This window comes from Sus scrofa, chromosome 16 (assembly GCF_054392235.1).
Source record: "Sus scrofa isolate SSC_HxYL_T2T_F1_AM1 chromosome 16, Sscrofa_HxYL_maternal_Yorkshire_Landrace_v2.0, whole genome shotgun sequence".
Classification (NCBI taxonomy): domain Eukaryota; kingdom Metazoa; phylum Chordata; class Mammalia; order Artiodactyla; family Suidae; genus Sus; species Sus scrofa.
The window spans coordinates 31,620,230-31,639,853 of NC_139398.1; the positions used below are offsets into that span (position 1 = coordinate 31,620,230).

Sequence of the window (19,624 nt, forward strand, 5' to 3'; positions counted from 1 at the left end):
GTGCCATGACATCATTGTCTTCCTTATTGTTGCAGACACTGAAAGCTGCTCCTGGAACCCCCTGCCTGTCCTCTCTACTCATCTTTCACTTCCTCTGGGAGGCTTCCCCACTCTCCCCAGTTTACGTTGGACTCCCTTCCCAGGTACTCTCATAACATCCGTACTGCCCTAATTAGTGTCTCACTGGTTGGTGGTTTTGTTCCCTGTTTGCCGTTATATTTAACACATAGTAAGTGCCCTACAATTATTTGTTAAATAAAACATGATTTGTAAATAAACACCCCGTAGGGAAACTCTTCACAGGATTTTAACGCTAAAGGTAGTCTCTGCTGAGTGCCAGCCCTCAGTGCTGGGAAGGAGGAGAGGAACAGATGAACAGACCACAGGCTGCACTCTCTCTCATCTTTAAGAATCTTTGGGAAAAGACCACCAATGGTTAGAGAGCCTTAGATACCTGCAAATTCACTCTCTGGGTTTAGCTGTTGGCCAATGGCTGAAAGGAGTGGGTGCATGAATGCTCAACTCACTGTCCTCAAGAGCAGACAGCTCTGAAATGGCACTTTCACCTGGATCGTCCCAGTGGGACTAGGTGGAAGCTAGGACTGTGGCTAAGACGGCAGCCTGGCTGTGCTTCCTCCCTCTTCCGTCTTGCTTCCCTCTCCCTTAGTGGTTCTTACCTGGGAGCCCTCCTTAATGAATCCCTTGCACACAAGTTTGTGCCTCAGAATCCGTTTCTGTGGAAGCTGACCTAAGACAGCAGTGCTAGATTGATAGGAAGGGCCATTGCATACTTGACTCGGTTCCTGAGAAAGGCTGGAACATTTCCCAGAAATCTTTGAAAAAATAGAAGTGAGTCTCATCTGTGTGGGATGAAATGTGAATGTGCTTTGAGATATGAAAGTGGCTGAGATAATCCCTCAAGGAATTAGTGTCAAACTTCACCAAATCAGACAGATGGCCCCAGGGGAGCTCGCTGGCCTCTTCCGCATTTAAAATTCTCAACTCATTCAAGGGGACTAAAACTATACAGAAATCCAGACGTGCAGGACAGCTTATTTACAAATAGCTCCGTCCCCCTTGAGCAAAGCCATTTACCTACCAGCATTCTTTCTGCAGGCCTGCTGGTTGCATTTTTGCATTTCTAAGGGTCTGGGTTCGTGATCACACAGGCATCCATCCTGGCCTTCGGTTTTATTCTCTGAGGCAACACAATGGACCATCCTCTTCTGAAAGCCACCTCCACAGGACGCAGTGCACTGGAAGAGAGGGGGGTGTGGAGAAGGTCAGAATTCTCCCCCAGGCTCACCAGGGCACTCCAGCAGAACTGCTTGAAGCCCACTGCAGGCAAGTGGGGGAAAGCCTCACTTATCTGAATGAAGTTTTTTGAAGGCGTCATAGAATAGAATAAAAGCACTCATAATTTGGAGATGAGAATTTAGGAAGAGTTTATCTTACAGATGGGGTGAATTGAATTTGGCTTAATTTACTATTGGGTTTCCCAAAAAACTTTGGACAGAGGCTTTAGTGCAAGCAAAATAGAAAAAAGTTTTTTTCATATCTGGGCTCTGGTGCTTCAGCAATCTGGTTTTTTCTGAACTAGTTTTGACCATTTTCAGTACACAGTTCGGTGCCTTAGACACATTCATATTGTTCTGCAATCATTAATTACCATCATCCATCTCTAGGACTTTTTCATCTTCTCAGGTTCTGTACCCATGAAATAAGAATACCTCATTGGGCACCCCCCGACCCACCCTGCCCCAGCCCCTGGCAACCACCATTCTCTTTTTGGTCTCTATGAATTTGACTACTTGAGGTTCTTCATATACATGAAATCTTACATTTGTCCTTTGGTGACTGGCTTATTTCAACGATACAATGTTTTCAAGTTTCCTCCACGTTACAATCTGTGTCAGAATTTCCTTTTTAAGGCGGGATAATATTCCATTGTAGGTAGTACATTTTCTTTACCCATTGATCTGTTGATAGACCCTTGGATTGCTTCCACCTTTTGGCTATTGTGAACCACATATACTCTTATGATTTAGATTCTCTCTCATGTTTTACTACTTTTAGCCTCATATAATCAAAAATCTCCCAGTTCCCTCTTGCTTTGTCCTGCATGGCAAGTAGCTGAGTGCTAAACACAGCCTGACATTCTGTAAATAATCACTGATTGATCGGCCATTAAAGAGTGCTGCATGGCAAATTCTGGAGAAACAATATTCCATTTGCCATTTGAAATATTACTGGTCCCCAAGATAAGTAAAGGAAAAAATACCCACAGTGAGACACCATTGAAACCAGAAAGCTGCTAGCAAACTCTGCTTTCCACAAAACTCCATCATGGGATAAGAGGAGAAACATCAACATTTTCTTAACATCCACTGCTTTTATTTTATTCAACTCTTTATAAAGCCTAGAGCAAGGCCATCATCATGGAACTTCATGTTTGTTTTATAAAATCAGAGATTACAGAGTTCCCTTTGTGGCTCAGTGGTAAACAAACCTGACTAGTATCCATGAGGATGTGGGTTTGATCCCTGGCCTTGCCTAGTGGGTTGAAGATCTGGCATTGCCGTGAGCTGTGGTGTAGGTCGCAGACACAGCTTGGATCTGGTGTTGCTGTGGCTGTGGCATAGGCCAGCAGCTACGGCTCCGATTTGACCCCTGGCCTGGGGGGCCACATGTGCTGTGAGTGCGGCCCTAAAAAGATAAAAGACAGAAAAAAATCAGAGATTACTCTGACTAAACCTAAAGGTAATTTTATTCAATGAATTCACATCAAATTCTCCATGGGCATGAACAGAAAAAAAAAAAAAAAACCAAGAAAATAACTTATTCAACTGATGCTGAATAAATCAATGTGCGCGACAGAGGGTAGAGGAAGACTAAGGGAAATTAATCAAGGCAGAATATGATAACGGGTACTGGGTACTGGACCAGAATTCAGGAGACTTGGGCTTTTTCATTCATTGCATACTGTCCTGGAACTCACTCGACCTCTCTCTTCCTCTGTAAAATAAGCTTGTTAGATAAAGAACAAATGATTTCCTTTCCAACTTTCTGCTTCTAAGGATCTGATGGAACAAAGCTGGGCTGGTCCTGAGTGCTGAGGTCATGCAGGCCCTCTTGGGCAGGGCAAATTAAGACAGGGGACTAATTCCAAGCCAAGCGCAAAAATGAGCACACACGTAACTGCCCATGCGTTTATTAGCTAACTTATGGTTTAGAAGGTGCATGCATTTGTGTTGTATTTAATTGGAGGATTAGGTAGGAAGCACGGGTACTGATTTGGGTTTTGTTAACTTGTGAGTTTGGGGTTTTAGCAGGTACCTCTTCTAATGCTTAGTTCCACTTCCTCGTATCCAATAAAAATAAAGGATCTTTGTTCAGAACTGAGCACCCCAGATAGGGATGGAGCTTAGCTCCGAGGCTGCTGAATAACTGAATTGCTCACACCCTATACTGACCCCTGCATTATCCTTATTCAGTCCTGGATGCTTTCTTTGTCCAATAAGAACACAGAGCTTCTCTTCAGCTTAAACTGGTCTGTTTGGGAAAAGGTGACTCTCAGGTTTCAGCAATCAGTGAAGAACTCTCTGTGAGAAGCTATAGAACAAATACATGAAGACTGGAATCTGTTATTGCTACCACTCAACTAACACAGATCAACTGGAGACACTGCTTGATGATTAATAACTGATACAAACTAATGCAAGCATCTTAACTGAATAATTTTCTTGCACGTCATGTATGTTCAGCACTGTAAGCAGATAGGAAATATTGAGTTCAATTCTTGTAACAACCATGTAAAAATAAGATTTGTTTTCTGGTCTTACTGATGTAGAAACACATTCCTCTTCCCTAACTTTTCTTTTTTTATTATAGCATTTAATGAAGGCCGTGGAGACTCATGTTCTCCAGATATGGACAATTTTTCTTGTATTAATTCTTTGACAATTTCCTCACTTCTGTTTCGTCTCTGTTCTCCTTTTCTGAAATATTATTCCAACATTGTACCTCCTGGCCTGATCCTCCAATCTCCTTATCTTTTATCTCACTTTGTCTTCCCCTTTTCCTGAGAGATTTCTTCATCTTATTTTCACAATCTTCTATTTAAACTTTCATTTTTGCCATTCTAAAAATCTTCTAAGTTCTTCTCATATGCTTTTAATATAGCTTTAATGAGAAGCTACCACATGGGTATAACCTCATTTCTCTAATGAGCCTGATTATATATTATGAGGAGGAGTTCATTTGTTTCTTTCATAGTCTCTATTCCTTGGAGTTCCTTTGGTTCTGTTTTGTTATTTTGCCCTTGGTGTGATAGGGTTTTCTTAAATGTCCAGAAGTCCTAGGCTCCTTATGCGTAGTTAATATGAGGCACTGATGAGCTGATTGGAAGTTCTTTGGGTGGCAGTTATTGAGACATGGCTTTAAGGTGATCAGCAAGAGGTCGCATGTGGTTTTTTTCCTCTTGAGGCTTAACTGGTCCCCTGCCTTTGGGTAGCTCAGTGGGAGAGGGGGACATCACACTATTTACTGTATTTACATCACTTAGCCACTGGTGATATGGTCACTTAACCACTGACCAATTGTGCCTGACTCCAAGGTCTATCTTGCTCCTTCTCCAGAGAGAAGACTTCTAGACTATGGTTGGGAAATAGGAAAGGTTCTAAAGATCCAACTGCTTCTCTTAGAAACTTTCAATCAACTCCTATTTTCCTTTACCCTCACCTCTGCCTTCAGAGATACTTGGAATATTTTTGCTATAGATAATGTTAAGCTTTCTCTGGCATGTTAAATCAATTATAAATTTGGCTATCTGCTCCTATCTCCCAAAATTTTATTGACCCCCTCCCTTTGCTGTTTCCTGTCTTCTTTGTCTTTGTGGGTTTGTGACACTTTTAGTTTTTTCTCTCTCCTGCTATTTAATGGAAATGGCAAATGTGTATGTTCAATCCATTCATATGTCTTACTTAAACACTATGTAACTTGTCCTTTTTACTTAATAATAGATCATGGAGGTCAAGGGCAAGGCCAAACGCTGGTGGGTGGAACCACCTCCAATACCCCCCATTCTGCGATATGCACAATTGATGAAATCTTAATATATGGCTCTTCCAAGGAAGCTTTCATTCATGCCCCCCTTCAAGAGACCATTACTTCTAACTCCCTCTAAGGAAATTCTGAACTTCTGCTGTTGGAAATTTTCACATCTCAGAAATATAGGTCTTGGAGTTCCTTCCCTGGCTCAGCAGTTAATGAACTCAACTAGGATCCGTGAGGTTGCAGGTTTGATCCCTGGCCTCGTTCAGTGGGTTAAGGATCCAGCATTGCCATGAGCTGTAGTGCAGGTCACAGATATGGCTCAGATCTGATGTTGCTATGGCTGTGGCGTAGGTGGGCAGCTGTAGCTCAGATTCAACCCCTAGCCTGGGAACTTCCATATGCCATGGGTGTGGCCCTAAAAAAAGTAAAAGAAATATAGGTCTACCTCATTCTTAAAAAAGATGTACTATAATAAATTAGTAAAATTAACCAGTTCCTCCTTCAATAGATATTCAAATTATTTTCCGAATTTCTATTATGGCAACATGGCAATGAACATTCTTTACAGTCATCTAGGATTACATCTACTGGGATATTTGTGGGTTAAATTATTTTTTTGCTTTTTAGGACAGCACCCATGGCACATGGAAGTTCCCAGGCCAGGGGTTGAACTGAAGCTACAGCTGCCAGCCCATGCCACAGCCATAGCAATTTGGTATCTGAGCCGCATCTGCAACCCACACCACAGCTCACTGCAATGCTGGATACCCCACCCACTGAGCAAGGCCAGGGACTGAACCCACATCCCAACGGACACCAGTCAGACTCATTTCTGCTGCACAACAGGAACTCTGTGGGTTAAATTATTAAGGGTAGAATTATTGTGTCAGATAGTCTATGTATTTTAAGTTTCTCATTGATATTAACACTTTCTATTCCAACTTCATGTAGTAATTATAACTGAAGAAATGCACTAGAAATCTGGCTAAAGACCAGTCACACAAAATTTCACAACTTAAAACCTCTGTGCTACCTAAATGTCAAAATGGGGAGCAGCCTGTATTTTTCCAGGAACATGGGGGTGTTTTTGACAATTTCTTCTTTTCAATTTTTACCCTAAGAGCTTTATATGCTTCACACATCATTACTATTGTCATATTTGCTAGGATATCACCATCATTCTTGCCAGAAAGAAAATTGCATTATCCAACTTTCCTTTACAACAAATAAGGTACTAAAGCCTCAAGAAATTGACATTGAGACCTAAAAAAGTTATCTGTAGTTTTTAATCTATGGGATTTTGTACCCTGAATGGGCCCAAATTTATAGTATTTTCATGGAAGTTCACATTGTATCAAATTTTGCTTTCTAATGGTCACATTTGATTTGATTAGTGAAGCTTATAATTGTTATACAGGGCTCCAGGGTATTTGTGAAGAGCCTAATTCTGAAATACATCTTTATTTGTTGAGTATAATTTTTCAGGTTGTGGGGAAAATTGGTTTTGCAATAACTGAATTTCTAATAAATAGGAAATAAATTAAATTTCTAAGGGAGAGACTATAAGATGCCTAAATATAAATTATCTTCATATGGAAAATGACACAACTGTGTAACCTTTTCTATTGTTCACATGTCCCATGGGGTAGCGTGAAAGCTAGGTACTGGCCCTGGCAGAGAGCTTAGTAGGCTGTGTAACCAGAAGCTTGCCTGGATACCAGACTCTCCCTTGGAAATTCATCATGAATCAGAATAGATGCCCATGAAAACAGGGCAATAGAAAATGCTATGGATCTTGTCTAAGAGAATGGTTGATGTCATTCTTCGTTGTCTACTAGTCATTTTTTTAAGCTATAAAGTAATAAAATACGTATTTTTTATTTGTTGCAGGCTAACTGATTAATACACAATGTTGTTTTAGCAATAGTGAGTCATCTTGCTCCACCTAGATTTGAGTGGGATAATGCCCAGAGACTAATACAACCTTGAGTTAGATGCACCAGCAGGGGCCTTTTTCAAGAGTACATGACAGCATCCCAATTGATCAGCGCTATGCAGGTACAACTACACTGCTATAACAATGACAATTATTTAGAACACAGCAACCTAAAAATATCTGAGGACATTATGTTTGGCAAAATGCTGCACTGCTTGTGCTACAATTATAATCATTAAAATACACTTCCACAAGAACAAGTTACTTTTAAAAATATTAATAGTCGAGTGGTTAGTGTATCAGAACCTCTTGGCTCTCCTAGCTGTTGGCTGTTGATGGGCCCCAGGTGAGGGAGTAACCAACTTCCTGGAAGTACAACCCGTCAGCCTGCACTTCATGCCCATGTTGTATGCCTCTCACCTCCTGTCTTTGGACCTTCTCGCTGCCAATGAAACGTGAGATACAGCGAGACCTTCCCACACATGAATAACCCAAGACAAGGCAGGATACCAGCCATCTAAGGGGAGTCCTTCTACCTAACCCTGGGAATGAGGAGGCAGTAGATAATCTCTCTTTCTGCCTCTGGATGAACTCCTTGAAGAGGCAGTAGTTCAACAGCTTTTAAAAGACCTTCTTTAGATGGAGTTTCCACTGTGGTGCAGTGGGTTAAGGATCTGGCATTGCTGCAGCTGTGGTGTAGGTTGTAGATGCAGCTTGGATTTGATCCCTGGCCTGGAAACTTCCATATGCTGCGGTTGCAGCCAAAGAAGGAAAAAGAAGACCTTTCCAGAGCAAAGCATTCACTTGTTCCTGACACCAATAAGCAGTCAGTTAGGAAAAGTGGTCAGCCTCATTGTTTGTCACCTTTTGTACCTGATGTCCCATCTTCCCCGCCTCCTTCCTTTTTTCTATTGCTCTTGCTTCCCTGGTGTGGTAATTCCTTATAAAGTATCAGATTTCACCTCAAGACTTTTTTTTTAGAGAACCTAGGATAAAACAAGTCAGAATGATGGCAAATCTGGCTATGGGAGAATTTCCTTATTTTTAATGTCTCTGATGGTCTTATTTCTACAGTAAGTAAACTCTGTAAGAATCATCAATCTTTCTCTCATTTACAATTTAATTATTTTATTTGTTTTTCCATCAAACATACTGGCCATCCTGCAAACTGATGATCTGCCAGTTGACAAGAGATCTGAAATTCACTAAATCATGCTAAGCCTCAAGCTTCAGGGCATATGCAACTTCTGTTTGCTCTAGAAAAAGCCAGATAATTGAAGATGTTAGGGTTCCCAATCATTTTTCCCTAGGCTTTGTGCCTCTGGGCTAGTTTTTGGTATTTGATCTTTTCTCTTCTGCAGGTATTTGATCTTTTTCTCTTCTGAACTCAGGGCAGTTAACACTGACCACCATGTCAGCTATGGGTCAGCTTTTAGTACACTTAGAGGTATGAGAAAACAGAGGAGTGAAATATAGAACTAAAATATATGGAAACACACTTTGAATCAATGGACACATTAAACATTTAGAGGGATTAGATATGACTTTTAAAATCAAAAGAAAAAACAAATGATATTTTTTAAAAAAAAAAGACTAAAATAAACAGAAGAGACAACAACTGATTCTTACCAGGCCCCAGTGCCCAGTGACCCAGTGACAGCACAGGTGTCCATTGCAGGGGGCGGTGGACTTGGGCCTTTTCATCCAGTCACAGTGGCCCCCTGGACATGTCACTCTTCTCTCCTGAACTCCGCCTCCACAGGACCTGGAACACTGGCCCACAACAGGGACAAGGTCAGGTAAAAATGGTGTCATTTTCAGGTATAAAGAAATAAATATTTTTTTTTTTTTCTCAGAGATGATCGTTTTCTTCAACCCACTTACCAAGGCCAGGGATTGAACCCCTGTCTTCATGGATACTAGTCTGATTCTTTACCGCCAAACTATGACAGGAACTCCACCCCCCCAATTATTTAACAATGTTTTTTTTTAGTTCAGAAATAAGAAATTGGGTTCTCATCTTGGTGCAGCAGAAATGAATCGACTAGAAACCATGAGTTTGTGGGTTTGATACCTGGCCTTGCTCAGTGGGTTGAGGATCCTGCATTGCCATGAGCTGTGGTGTAGGTCAAAGATGTGCTTGGATCTGGTGTTGCTGTGGCTCTGGTGCAGGTTTGCAGCTGTAGCTCTGATTCGACCCCTAGCCTGGGAGCCTCCATATGCTGTGGGTGCAGCCTTAAAAAGCACACACACACACAAATTTTATGTATATATAATATATATAAAAATTCAGGGTTCAGGAGACATAAAAATTCAGGGTTATTAAAATGAATCTGAACTTAACAGACAATTTAAAATATATATATAAAACATATTTAACCTCATGGTAATCACAAAACAAAACTATAATAGATAAATAATACACCAACAGAAAGGAATCCAAACACAGCAAATATAGTCATCAAATCAGAAGAGAAAAGAAAAAAATAAAGAACTACCAAACAACTGGAAAATAATTGATAAAATGGCGATAAGTACATACCTTTCAATAGTTACTTTGAAGTAAAGAGATGGAAAAAGGTATTCCATGCAAATAGAAATGAAAGAAAGCCATGGAGCAATTCCTATATCAGACAATATTTTGTCTATTGATCTTAAAGATTCTAAGAAGAGATGAAGGGAGTTCCCTAGTGACTCAGGATCTGTGGGTTAAGGATCTGTGTGGTCATTGCTGTGGTGCAGGTTTCATCACTGGCCCAGGAACTTCCACATGCTATGGGTGCAGCAAAAAAAAAAAAAAAACCCACCCAACCAACTAAACAAAAACCCAAGAGACAAAGAAGAATATTGTGTAATTATAAATGGATCAATTCAGCAAGAAGATATAATAATTGTAAATATATTCATCCAACACAGGAGCACCTAAATCCATAAAGCCAATATTAACAAAAATGTGAGATATTGCTATTAACACAGTAGTATTAGGGGACATTAACACCCACTGACATCAATGGACAGATCATCCAGACAGAAAAATAACATTGGCTTTAAATGTTACCTTAGATCAAATGTAGTTAATAGATATACATAGAACTTTCCACCCAAATGCAACAGAATAAAGATTCTTTCCAAGTGCACATGGAATTTGAAATAGAGTCATATACTAGTTCACCAAACAAGTTTTGCTACATTTAAGACTGAAATCACATTGAGTATCTTTTCCACCACAATGGTATGAGACTAGAAATCAACTACAAAAAATATTTATATATATATATATAATTTTATATCTCCCCAAAACATAAACATGTGGAGTCTAAATAAACTATGTGGTACTGAAGAAAATGAGGAAATTAAAAAAAAATACCTGGATATGAATGGAAATGGAACACACTGATCCAAAACTATGAGATTCAGCAAAAGCAATTCTAGAAGGGAAGTTTATAGCAATACAAACTTACCTCAAGAAACAAAAGTTTCAAATGAATAACCTAACCTACACCTAAGAAACTTGAAAAAGAACAAAACCAAAAGTTAGAAGAAATAATAAAGAATAGAGCAAAAATAAATGAAATAGAGATTTAAAAAGCAATAGAAAATATCAATGAGACTAAGAGCTGGGCCTTTGAAAAGATAAACAATATTGATAAACTTTCAGCCACTCATCAAGAAAAGAAGAGAGAGGGCTCAAATAAATAAATTCAGAAATGAAAGAGAAGTTACAACTGCTAGCACAGAATTACAAGGGATCATAAGGGATTACCATGAACAATTACATGCCAATATATTAGACAACCTAGACAAAATGGATAAATTCCTAGAAATGTACCAATACTCAAGACTGAATCAGGAAGATACAGAAAATTATGAACTCTGTTAGACTATCAATAAAGAAACTGAATCATTAATTAAAAAAAAACTCCCAACAAAAGTCCAGGATCAGATGGTCTCACAGGTGAATTCATCACATGTAAACTATTTAAAGAAAAGTTAATACTTATCCTCCTCAAAGTATTCCAAAAAACTGAAGAAGAAGGAACACTTCTAAACTTGTTCTGCAAGGGCTGATACCAAAACCAGACAAGGACACCATAAAAAAAAAAAAAAAAAACCCACAAAATTACAGGTCAATATCACTGAAGAACATAGCTTCAAAAATCTTCAACAAAATATTAGTGAACCGAATCCAACAATACATTAAAAGGATCATAACCATGTTCAAGTAGCATTTATCCCAGGGATAAAAGGATTGTTTCTGGATCCACAAATCAATCAATGTGATACACCACATTAACAAACTGAAGTAAAATAATCATGGTCATTTAAATAGATGCAGAAAAGGTTTTGATTGAATTCAATAACAGTAATTCTCAACAAAGTGGGTACAGGGAACATACCTCAACATAAAAAAGGCCATATGTAAAATGCTATAGCCGACATCACACTCAACATTAAAAAGCTGAATGCTTTTAATCAGGAATAAGACGAGGATTCTCACTCTTGTCACTTTTATTCAACCAGATTAAAAAATGCGCAGTGGATCTGAACAGAAATTTTTCTAAAGAAGACATACAGATGGCCAACAGGCACATGAAAAGATGCTCAGTATCACTAATCATCAGGACACTGCAAATCAAAACCACAAAGAGATGTCACCTCACACCTGTCAGAATGGCTAGCATCAAGAAGACAACAAATAACAAATGTTGGCTAGAATGTGGAACTGTTGGTGGGAATCTAAACTGGTACAGCCACTATGGAAACCAGCATAGAGATTACTCTGAAAAATAAAAATAGAACTGACATATGATCCAGCAATTTCACTCTTGGGTATTTACTGAAGAAAATACTAATTCAGAGAGATAATATGTACCTCAATGTTCATTACAGCTTTATTTACAACAGTAAGATATGGAAGCAACCTAAGTGTCCATTGATAGATGAGTATATAAAGAAGATGTGTGTACATATGCACACATAATGGAATACTACTCAGCCACAAAAAAACGAAATCTTGCCACCTCCAACAGCATGGATGGATCTAGAAGTAAAATAAGTCAGACAAAGACAAATACCGCATAATCTCACTTATACATGGAATCTCACACAAAAAGTGGTGTTTGCCAGAAGAGAGGGGTGTGGGGTAGGGGGTGATAGATGAAGGAGATTAAGGTACAAAGCTCCAGATATATAATAAATATATCATGTGAATATACGATATAATGAATATAATCAATAATATTGAAATAATACAGGGACAGATAGTTACTAGACTTGTCAGGATGTACATTTCATAATGTATCAAAGCATCATAGAGTATATCTGAAACTAACATAATACTGGATGCCAACTCTATTTCAGTTTTTAAAAAAAGTTATTTAACACCTGAATTTAGGGTGGGTTATTAGGAACAAATAAAACAAATCACTACCACCACAAAAAAATTAAACCTTTTATCCTGCTGCGGTACATACCTTGCTAGTACCTTTGCTATGCTTGTAATGGGTCAAACGGTGTTCTCCCAAAATTTATATATTGAAGTCCTAACTTCCAGTACCTCAGATGTGATGTACTTAGAGATGGAGTCTTTTAACAGGTAATTAAGGTACAATTAGATCATTAGGGTGGGTCCTAACCCCATCTGAATATCCTCCTTATAGGAAGGGGAGATTAGCACACAGGCCAAAGAGCATGTGAAGATGCGGGGAGAGGATGGTCATCCATAAACCAAGGCGAGAAGCCTCGGAAGAAACCAGTCTGGCCAACACCTTGATCTCAGACTTTCAGCCTCAAGAACTGTGATGAAATATGGAGTTCCCTTCGTGGCTCAGTGGGTGAAGAACCCAACCAGTATCCATAAGGATGCAGGTTTGATCCCTAGCCTTGCTCAGTGGGTTAAGGATCCAGTGTTGCCATGAGCTGTGGTGAAGGTCACAGACATGGCTCAGATCTGGCACTGCTGTGGCTGTGGTGTAGGCTGGCACCATAGTTCTGATTGGACCCCTAGCCCGAGAACATCTGTGTGCCACAGATGTGGCCCTAAGAAGAAGAGAAAACAAAACAAAACAAAAAAGAATGGTGACCAAATAAAATTTTGTTGTTTAAGCAAAAACAAACAAAAAAACCAACCAAACAAAAACAGTGGTAAAACAAGAATTAAAGGATTAAATTAAAATAAGAATTCAAGAATCGAAGGATTGACAAAGGAAATTCTGAGGATAAAGAGGAAGGGAAAAAAATCAGAAGATGCTAAATAGTTCAATTATGTCAAACAGAAGGAATCTTGGTTAAAAACCTAAATGAGCTGTCATTCCATTATCTGCATTTAACCTTCTGGTACAGGTATCTGGAAACTAAAATGTAAAAGGTAGATGTTTTTATTCTGATTGGCTCTGACAGCTCAAACAGAAAGCAAACTTCCGTGATACAATTTTGTTCATCTCCTATTAAAACACGGAATTCAGCCGTCCTTCCCTACTACGTAAAACTTTGGAAGTAAATTTGCCCATATTTGGAAGAGTGGAATTTGATGGGTTTTCTAAGGAGCTGATGCACTAGCTGTAATGCTCACGAAGTAAACTCGAGATGACAAGTTGGACAACTGGACTAAAATATGTCCAGTTTTTGCTCACTAGAAAAATTCTGCAAGATCTACTGGCTCATTTTCCTGCATTTTCTAGGAGGAAATTAAATAATTTACCATGAATCTTTGAAAAATATTTTTGAGTACTCTGAAAAGTACTTTGAAAGATCTTAATTATGACATGGTAACAACAAAACAGTTATTGCCAATGCCATGCCTATCACATCAGGCACTATGTGTGTGGTGGTAACCATAGAAAACAGGGAAATTATATAAAATTAATCTTTTCTGCTCAATGAAAGGGCTTATTTCACAATATTCCAACTTTGAGAGTCAACGTAGATCTTTGCCCACTCATTTGCTGTTTTTAACCCTACATGAGAGAGAAACCCCACATGTGGGATCCCGTTGCATACCTATATGTGTGCATATTAAGTCCACGGCCACCTGGTCAAGTAATCTCCTGGAAAGGGTGGGCAAAGACTGTATAAACTGGTAGTTCTCAAAGTGGGGTTCCCCAGAGTAGCAACTTCAGCATCTTCTGTGTCCTTGTTAGAAATGCAAAATTTCAGGCCCTACGCTATACCTCTGAACTGGACATTGCAGGGGTGGGGTGCACAACAAACCCTCTGGGTAATGCTGAAGTTTGAGAACCAGGGGAGACATTCCCACAGCTGAAAAGCATTTCCCTGCAAGTAGTGTGGGCTGGCTGACATTCACAGACAGGCCCAGAACACTCCCAAGAAGGCAGCCTTTTGATAGTATGTAAAGACGGAGCAGCATCAGGATGGCTCAGGGCAAGTACCTAAAGATGCCCCGTCCCTAAATAGTGCCTCAACATTTCCAGGGAAAGGTTAACCGACTTTAGCAATTTCCCTCTTCACTGCTCCCCCAGAGGGAAGTCTTCCAATTTTGTGATTTGCTCAGTACAAAGCAATTTACAAAGGAGGGTGATGGGAGGCCTCCAGGGAACAGACTCATGACTGGGGCTCCCGGAAGCTACTGAGAGGGCATTAACAATTCATCTTTTTCATAGGCAGAAAGCAGATACGACTGCTCATCTTGGAACTGGCAAATGCCATTTCTCTGACAAGGAGATCGAAGCTTCTCTGCACATTTCAGGATTCTGGAAGCGGTCACCAGGCTCAGCAAATGCGGAGAGCTTGGAGGCCGAAGTCCAGAGCGTGGGAGTAGCAGGCACTTTATGTCCTCAAGAGCCGGACAGGGGAAGGAGGAGGAAGAGGGGATAGTTGGTGGCTGCTGCCTCCAGAAAAGACCAGGTGTTGGCCCAGAGCCTTAGGTATCGGCGTGGGTGCTTGACCTGGTAGATGGTAAGAAGGTGGAGGGGCCTCAGTCTCCCAGAGTTGGACACTAACTCTTATCCTAAGCTTGTGGTTCTGTATCTTCCCTTCCCCCACACATGGTAACTTTCCCCCCAAATAGTTATTGACTCACCCTTTCTCCTAAGTTCACTCTTTGTTTCACATCTATCGGGCTAAGTTCTACAGTAGAAAGAGTACAGGCATCAGGGTCAGCCTTATACTTGAATTATATTATATATTATATTAATGCTCCACCATTTATATTCTAGTTGTGACCTCATGTAAGTTTCTTCTCCTCTAAGTCTCAATTTCTTCACCTATAAAATGGAATTAATAAGGCCTACTATTCAGGTTGTTGTGAGAATTGAAACAAGAGGTCCTACTATACAGCACAGGGAACTATATCCAATCACTTGTGACAGAACAATAACTTGTGGAAGATGATATGAGAAAAAGAATGTGTGTGTGTGTATATATATATATATGCTGCATGCATGACTGGATCACTTTGCTGTATAGCAGAGACTAACAGAACATTGTAAATCAACTAAAGTTTAAATTAAAAAATGCTGTAAAAAAGCTTGAGTAAAAAAAAAACAAACCCACAAACAAGTATTATAGGTAAAATGTCTGGTGCATTCAAAATATGCTGGGTTCTTTTTTATCTTTTTCTTTCTACCATGCATAGATATAATTATAAGTATTTTTTTTTTTTTTTAGCTATTAAGGCATTCACCTGTTCATAGAGGAAATCATTATACTTCACCAAAGAGCAGCCACTTGTTTTCATATACTGAAGGACAAAGGACAAAGGGGCAACAGAGCCTAGGCCGTCACAAAATACGACAGATAACACACAAACACCTCTTTTTTTTTTTGTCTTTTTGCCTTTTCTTGAGCCGCTCCCACGGCACATGGAGGCTCCCAGGCTAGGGGTCCAGTCGGAGCTGTAGCCACTGGCCTACGCCAGAGCCACAGCAATGTGGGATCCGAGCTGTGTCTGCAACCCACACCATAGCCCGCGGCAATGCTGGATCCCTAACCCAAGGGCAGGGGTCAAACCTGCAACCCCTTGGCTCCCAGCCAGATTTGTTAATCACTGCGCCACGACAGGAATTCCACAAACACCTCTTTTTGCAAACTTTTTTTTTGGCCCAGCAAGTTCCCAGGCCAGGGATTGAATCTGCATCATAGCAGTGACAATGCCTGATTCTTATCCGCTAGGCTACCAGGGAACTCTGCACCAATACTTCTTTTTATTTGTATAAACAAAGATCTGGGCATTTAACTGAGAGGTGGAACTCGGAAATTACACTGTGTGTGCAAAGAATCTGACCATTACCCCCAGCCTGACTGCAGAAGCCTGGGAGGGGCACTTGAGGCTTTCCAAAATGCCTCTCATTCCCCTGTACATTCACTGGGAGACTAGGCTGTAATAAAACAATCATAGTTTATTTATTTGCTTTTTAGGGCATACTCTCGTCACATGGAGCTTCCCAGGCTAGCGGGCGAACTGGAGCTACAGCTGCTGGCCTGCGCCACAGCCACATCAATGCAGGATCTCAGTTACATCTGTGACCTACACCACAGCAAAGCCAGATCCCTGACCCACTGAGCGAGGCCAGGGATAGAACCCGCATCCTCATGGATATGAGTTGGATTCCTTTCTGCTGTGCCAGAACAGTTATAATTGAAACTACACGACACGGTCTTCAGGTTGTTGGACCTGTCCAGTGGAAGCCAGGTGCTGGCGTGATGCACAGGTGGTCTTCCCCGATTTCTGGACTCACAAAGTAAGCAGAGATTCACGTTTACTGGGTTGAATGGGTGGTGTAGTAGGGACCGTACCTGGCTCCATGGCTCCACCTGCCACTCCTCACAAGGATCTGGGTTACAGCTCATGCTCACTGGAGGAGGAATGCCGGCCAGGAACTGGCAGTGAAATGGCCTCAGGCTCCGGTGATCTCGGTTGTCCACACACTGAATCTCTCGGATCTGGAAGCCCCCGCTGCAGTTTCTGGAGCACTGGATGGAAAGAGAGAGAAAAGGGGACACGTGAGTCCTTGGCATCAGGCCGCCCATGCCCCGATCCCCAGGGGTTTTACAAAGCATCAGGACGTTCCACGCTTCTGGTTGTGAAGAGGAGCTAGTTTACTGTCTTTGCACACTTGCTATAGAGAGGGAGTCTCACAAGCAGTTCCCCAAGACGGGGTCCCCGTGTCAGAACGCCGTGTCAGAAAAGTGTGAGAACTGGCTGGAAAGTCCATTTCTGTCCCTCACTCATTTCGAATCCTTGGGCAAGTTGCAAAAACGTCCTGAGCCTCAGCTGTCATATCTATAAGCTGGGACCATAAGTGTTACCTACAGGGCTGCAGTGAAGATGACAGATGCTGGGGTGGGCTTGAGGTGATGCTGGCGCTGCATCCCTCTCAGTGGGTGGTCCCTTCCTTTGATGCCTGGATTCATTCGAAGCAAACCAACTGCCCTTGGGGAGCGCTCTGCCAAGGCACACCCACCTCTCCCTCAGAATCCTGCAGAAAGCCCTTTTTCTCCCTGACACCCAAGGCAGGGTAGGTTACTCTTTTTCAAAGGAAGGGCCTGTGCAAGGAAAATAAACTGAATAGCTTGCCCTGTGGTTTGATTCAGGGAGTGGGCAAAACCTGCCCTTGTCCCCACTCCCAGGCTTCCCCCTATGCGCCATCGCCCACCAGGTTTCTTCCTAGAGCCATCAGCACCTGCCTTCTTCACGGAGGGTTTTCTCAGCACATGCTCGTTGCAAGCTCTTGCAGAGGCCCTCCTTGCACCTCTCTCCCCCACACCCCTCCTCCCTCAGGCCCACACCTAGAGCAGCAGCCCCTCCATCCAGTAAAGGGCAACACTCCTCCTGCAGGCTGTTGCTTTCCTTAAGATCATGATAAACATGGACAGGCCCAGGTCACCTAAAACCAGAGTTTATGTGGCATATTCTGGAATACTTAGGTTTATTCTCCAACTTCTTGGATTTTGGATTCCATCCCCCATCTAGGGAGATTTTATCCAATCATAACTTGAGCTGCCAAGACTTAGTCCACAGTCTGTAAACAATACTAGTGCCGTCAGTTTCTCTTCATCTCATCTTGCCTCTGCAACCTAGTCTCTCATGGCCACACTTAGGTGGGGACCATGAGGTAGGTGGCATGGAGGCTGACCCCTGTGGTTCTCAGCCACTCTCCCTCAGATTCTCTGGGGGTTAATTATATATCCTGAATCTTCCTCCCTCCACCTTTCACATTACCCACCATTGTACGTCCGTTAGGCTTCACTTAAATGTCACCTCCTCCATGAGGTCTTCATTGAATACCTCCCTTCTTCAAAGGATACCTATCTCTCTGTTATATATCTAAGATCCTTCTATGCTTCCACCACAGGAACCTGAATCTGAAACAACTTTTATTTATTCTCTCCATCCTTTCCAGTAGATTCTGTCATGCAACTGGAACCCAACCTGTCCCTGTCACCATGGTGCCTTGAACATCTAGCAGGGGGCCAGGCCCAGCAAAGTGCTCCAAATAGGCCTGCTGAATGAGTGTATCAATTCTGAGAAAAGGACCACTGGGGATAAAGATATCTGTGGCCACCTTGGTGACAGAGAGCATCTTCCTTCACCCTCTCAATCCTTCCATCAAAGATTTCATTGCAGTCGTGGCTGAGAAAATGCACCACCACCAAAGTGTGCCTATTAATGGCCTCCTTGCTATGTAGTAAAAGATTCTGCACTCTTTCTGGCTATGGTGGAATAGTCATCATTGTAGGGTTGTGGATAGTGAAAGAAAATTCCTCAAAACCTTTCAGTAGAGGTTACCTCCCCAATGACTGATCCTGCTTTTCCTGCCACTTGGCGGATTGCACAAGTCAACTGACTTCAAACCTTGGGCTGCAACAGAAGATGTGGGTCCATGTAACAAGGGGGCAGATGGATGTTTCGTACTTCTATAAATCAAGTGTGTTAAGTCTCTCAGGAGGAAGCAACATTTGCCAGACATCTTCCAAAAACAAATAAAAAATTTCACTTGCCTGCCGCACTGTAAGTACTTAGAGAAAAAAAGTTAACTGCCCACTTGCAACCAGCCACAGAACAAATGAGGAAGCGTGCTAATAATTTCCACACAAAGCTGCCATTTGTCTGACAAACAGTCTTCCAGGAAATACCCCAGGGTTAAAATTAGAGGGTTCTTTATTATTATAAGGACCTTACAAGACCTAAGTGTAAAATGGGGTTTTGTTTTTCGTTTGTTACTACAATTGCTATTCCTCGATTTTTCGAATTAGATTAATCCTTTGTCTAAGAGTGTATTCACATTCAATGGCGAATGAGGTTTATTAACATGGTGAAATACAGAAAAGAAAATCATGGACCTGGAGAATAGACTTGTGGCTGCCAAGGAAGAAGGGGAGGGAGTGGAGTGGTTGGGGAGCTTGGGGTTAACAGATACAAACCATTGCCTTTGGAATGGATTAGCAATGAGATCCTGCTGTGTAGCACTTGGAACTATGTCTAGTCACTTATGATGGAGTCTGATAATGTGAGAAAATAGAATGTATATATGTATGTGTAACTGAGTCACCATGCTCTACGGTAGAAAAAAAAATTGTATTGGGGAAATAATTTTTAAAATTTATAAAAAAATTAATATGGTGAAATAAATAATAAGGGGAGACACTAAATCTGTGACTTTTCTATTCCATTAT

General features: G+C 41.2%; 1 protein-coding gene across 6 annotated transcripts in view; it reads right to left on the minus strand.

The window, feature by feature from the left end:
• Positions 1-19,624, minus strand: part of ADAMTS12 (ADAM metallopeptidase with thrombospondin type 1 motif 12) — a 375,325-nt gene that overhangs the window by 21,681 nt on the left and 334,020 nt on the right. For all 6 annotated transcript variants that reach the window (XM_085002056.1, XM_085002059.1, XM_021076980.2 and 3 more), the window contains exons 21-23: positions 16,745-16,921; positions 8,621-8,764; positions 1,100-1,256 (exon numbers count right to left, since the gene is read on the minus strand). In XM_085002056.1, coding sequence (XP_084858182.1) covers positions 1,100-1,256; positions 8,621-8,764; positions 16,745-16,921 — 478 coding nt within the window. The remainder of the gene's footprint in view (positions 1-1,099; positions 1,257-8,620; positions 8,765-16,744; positions 16,922-19,624) is intronic.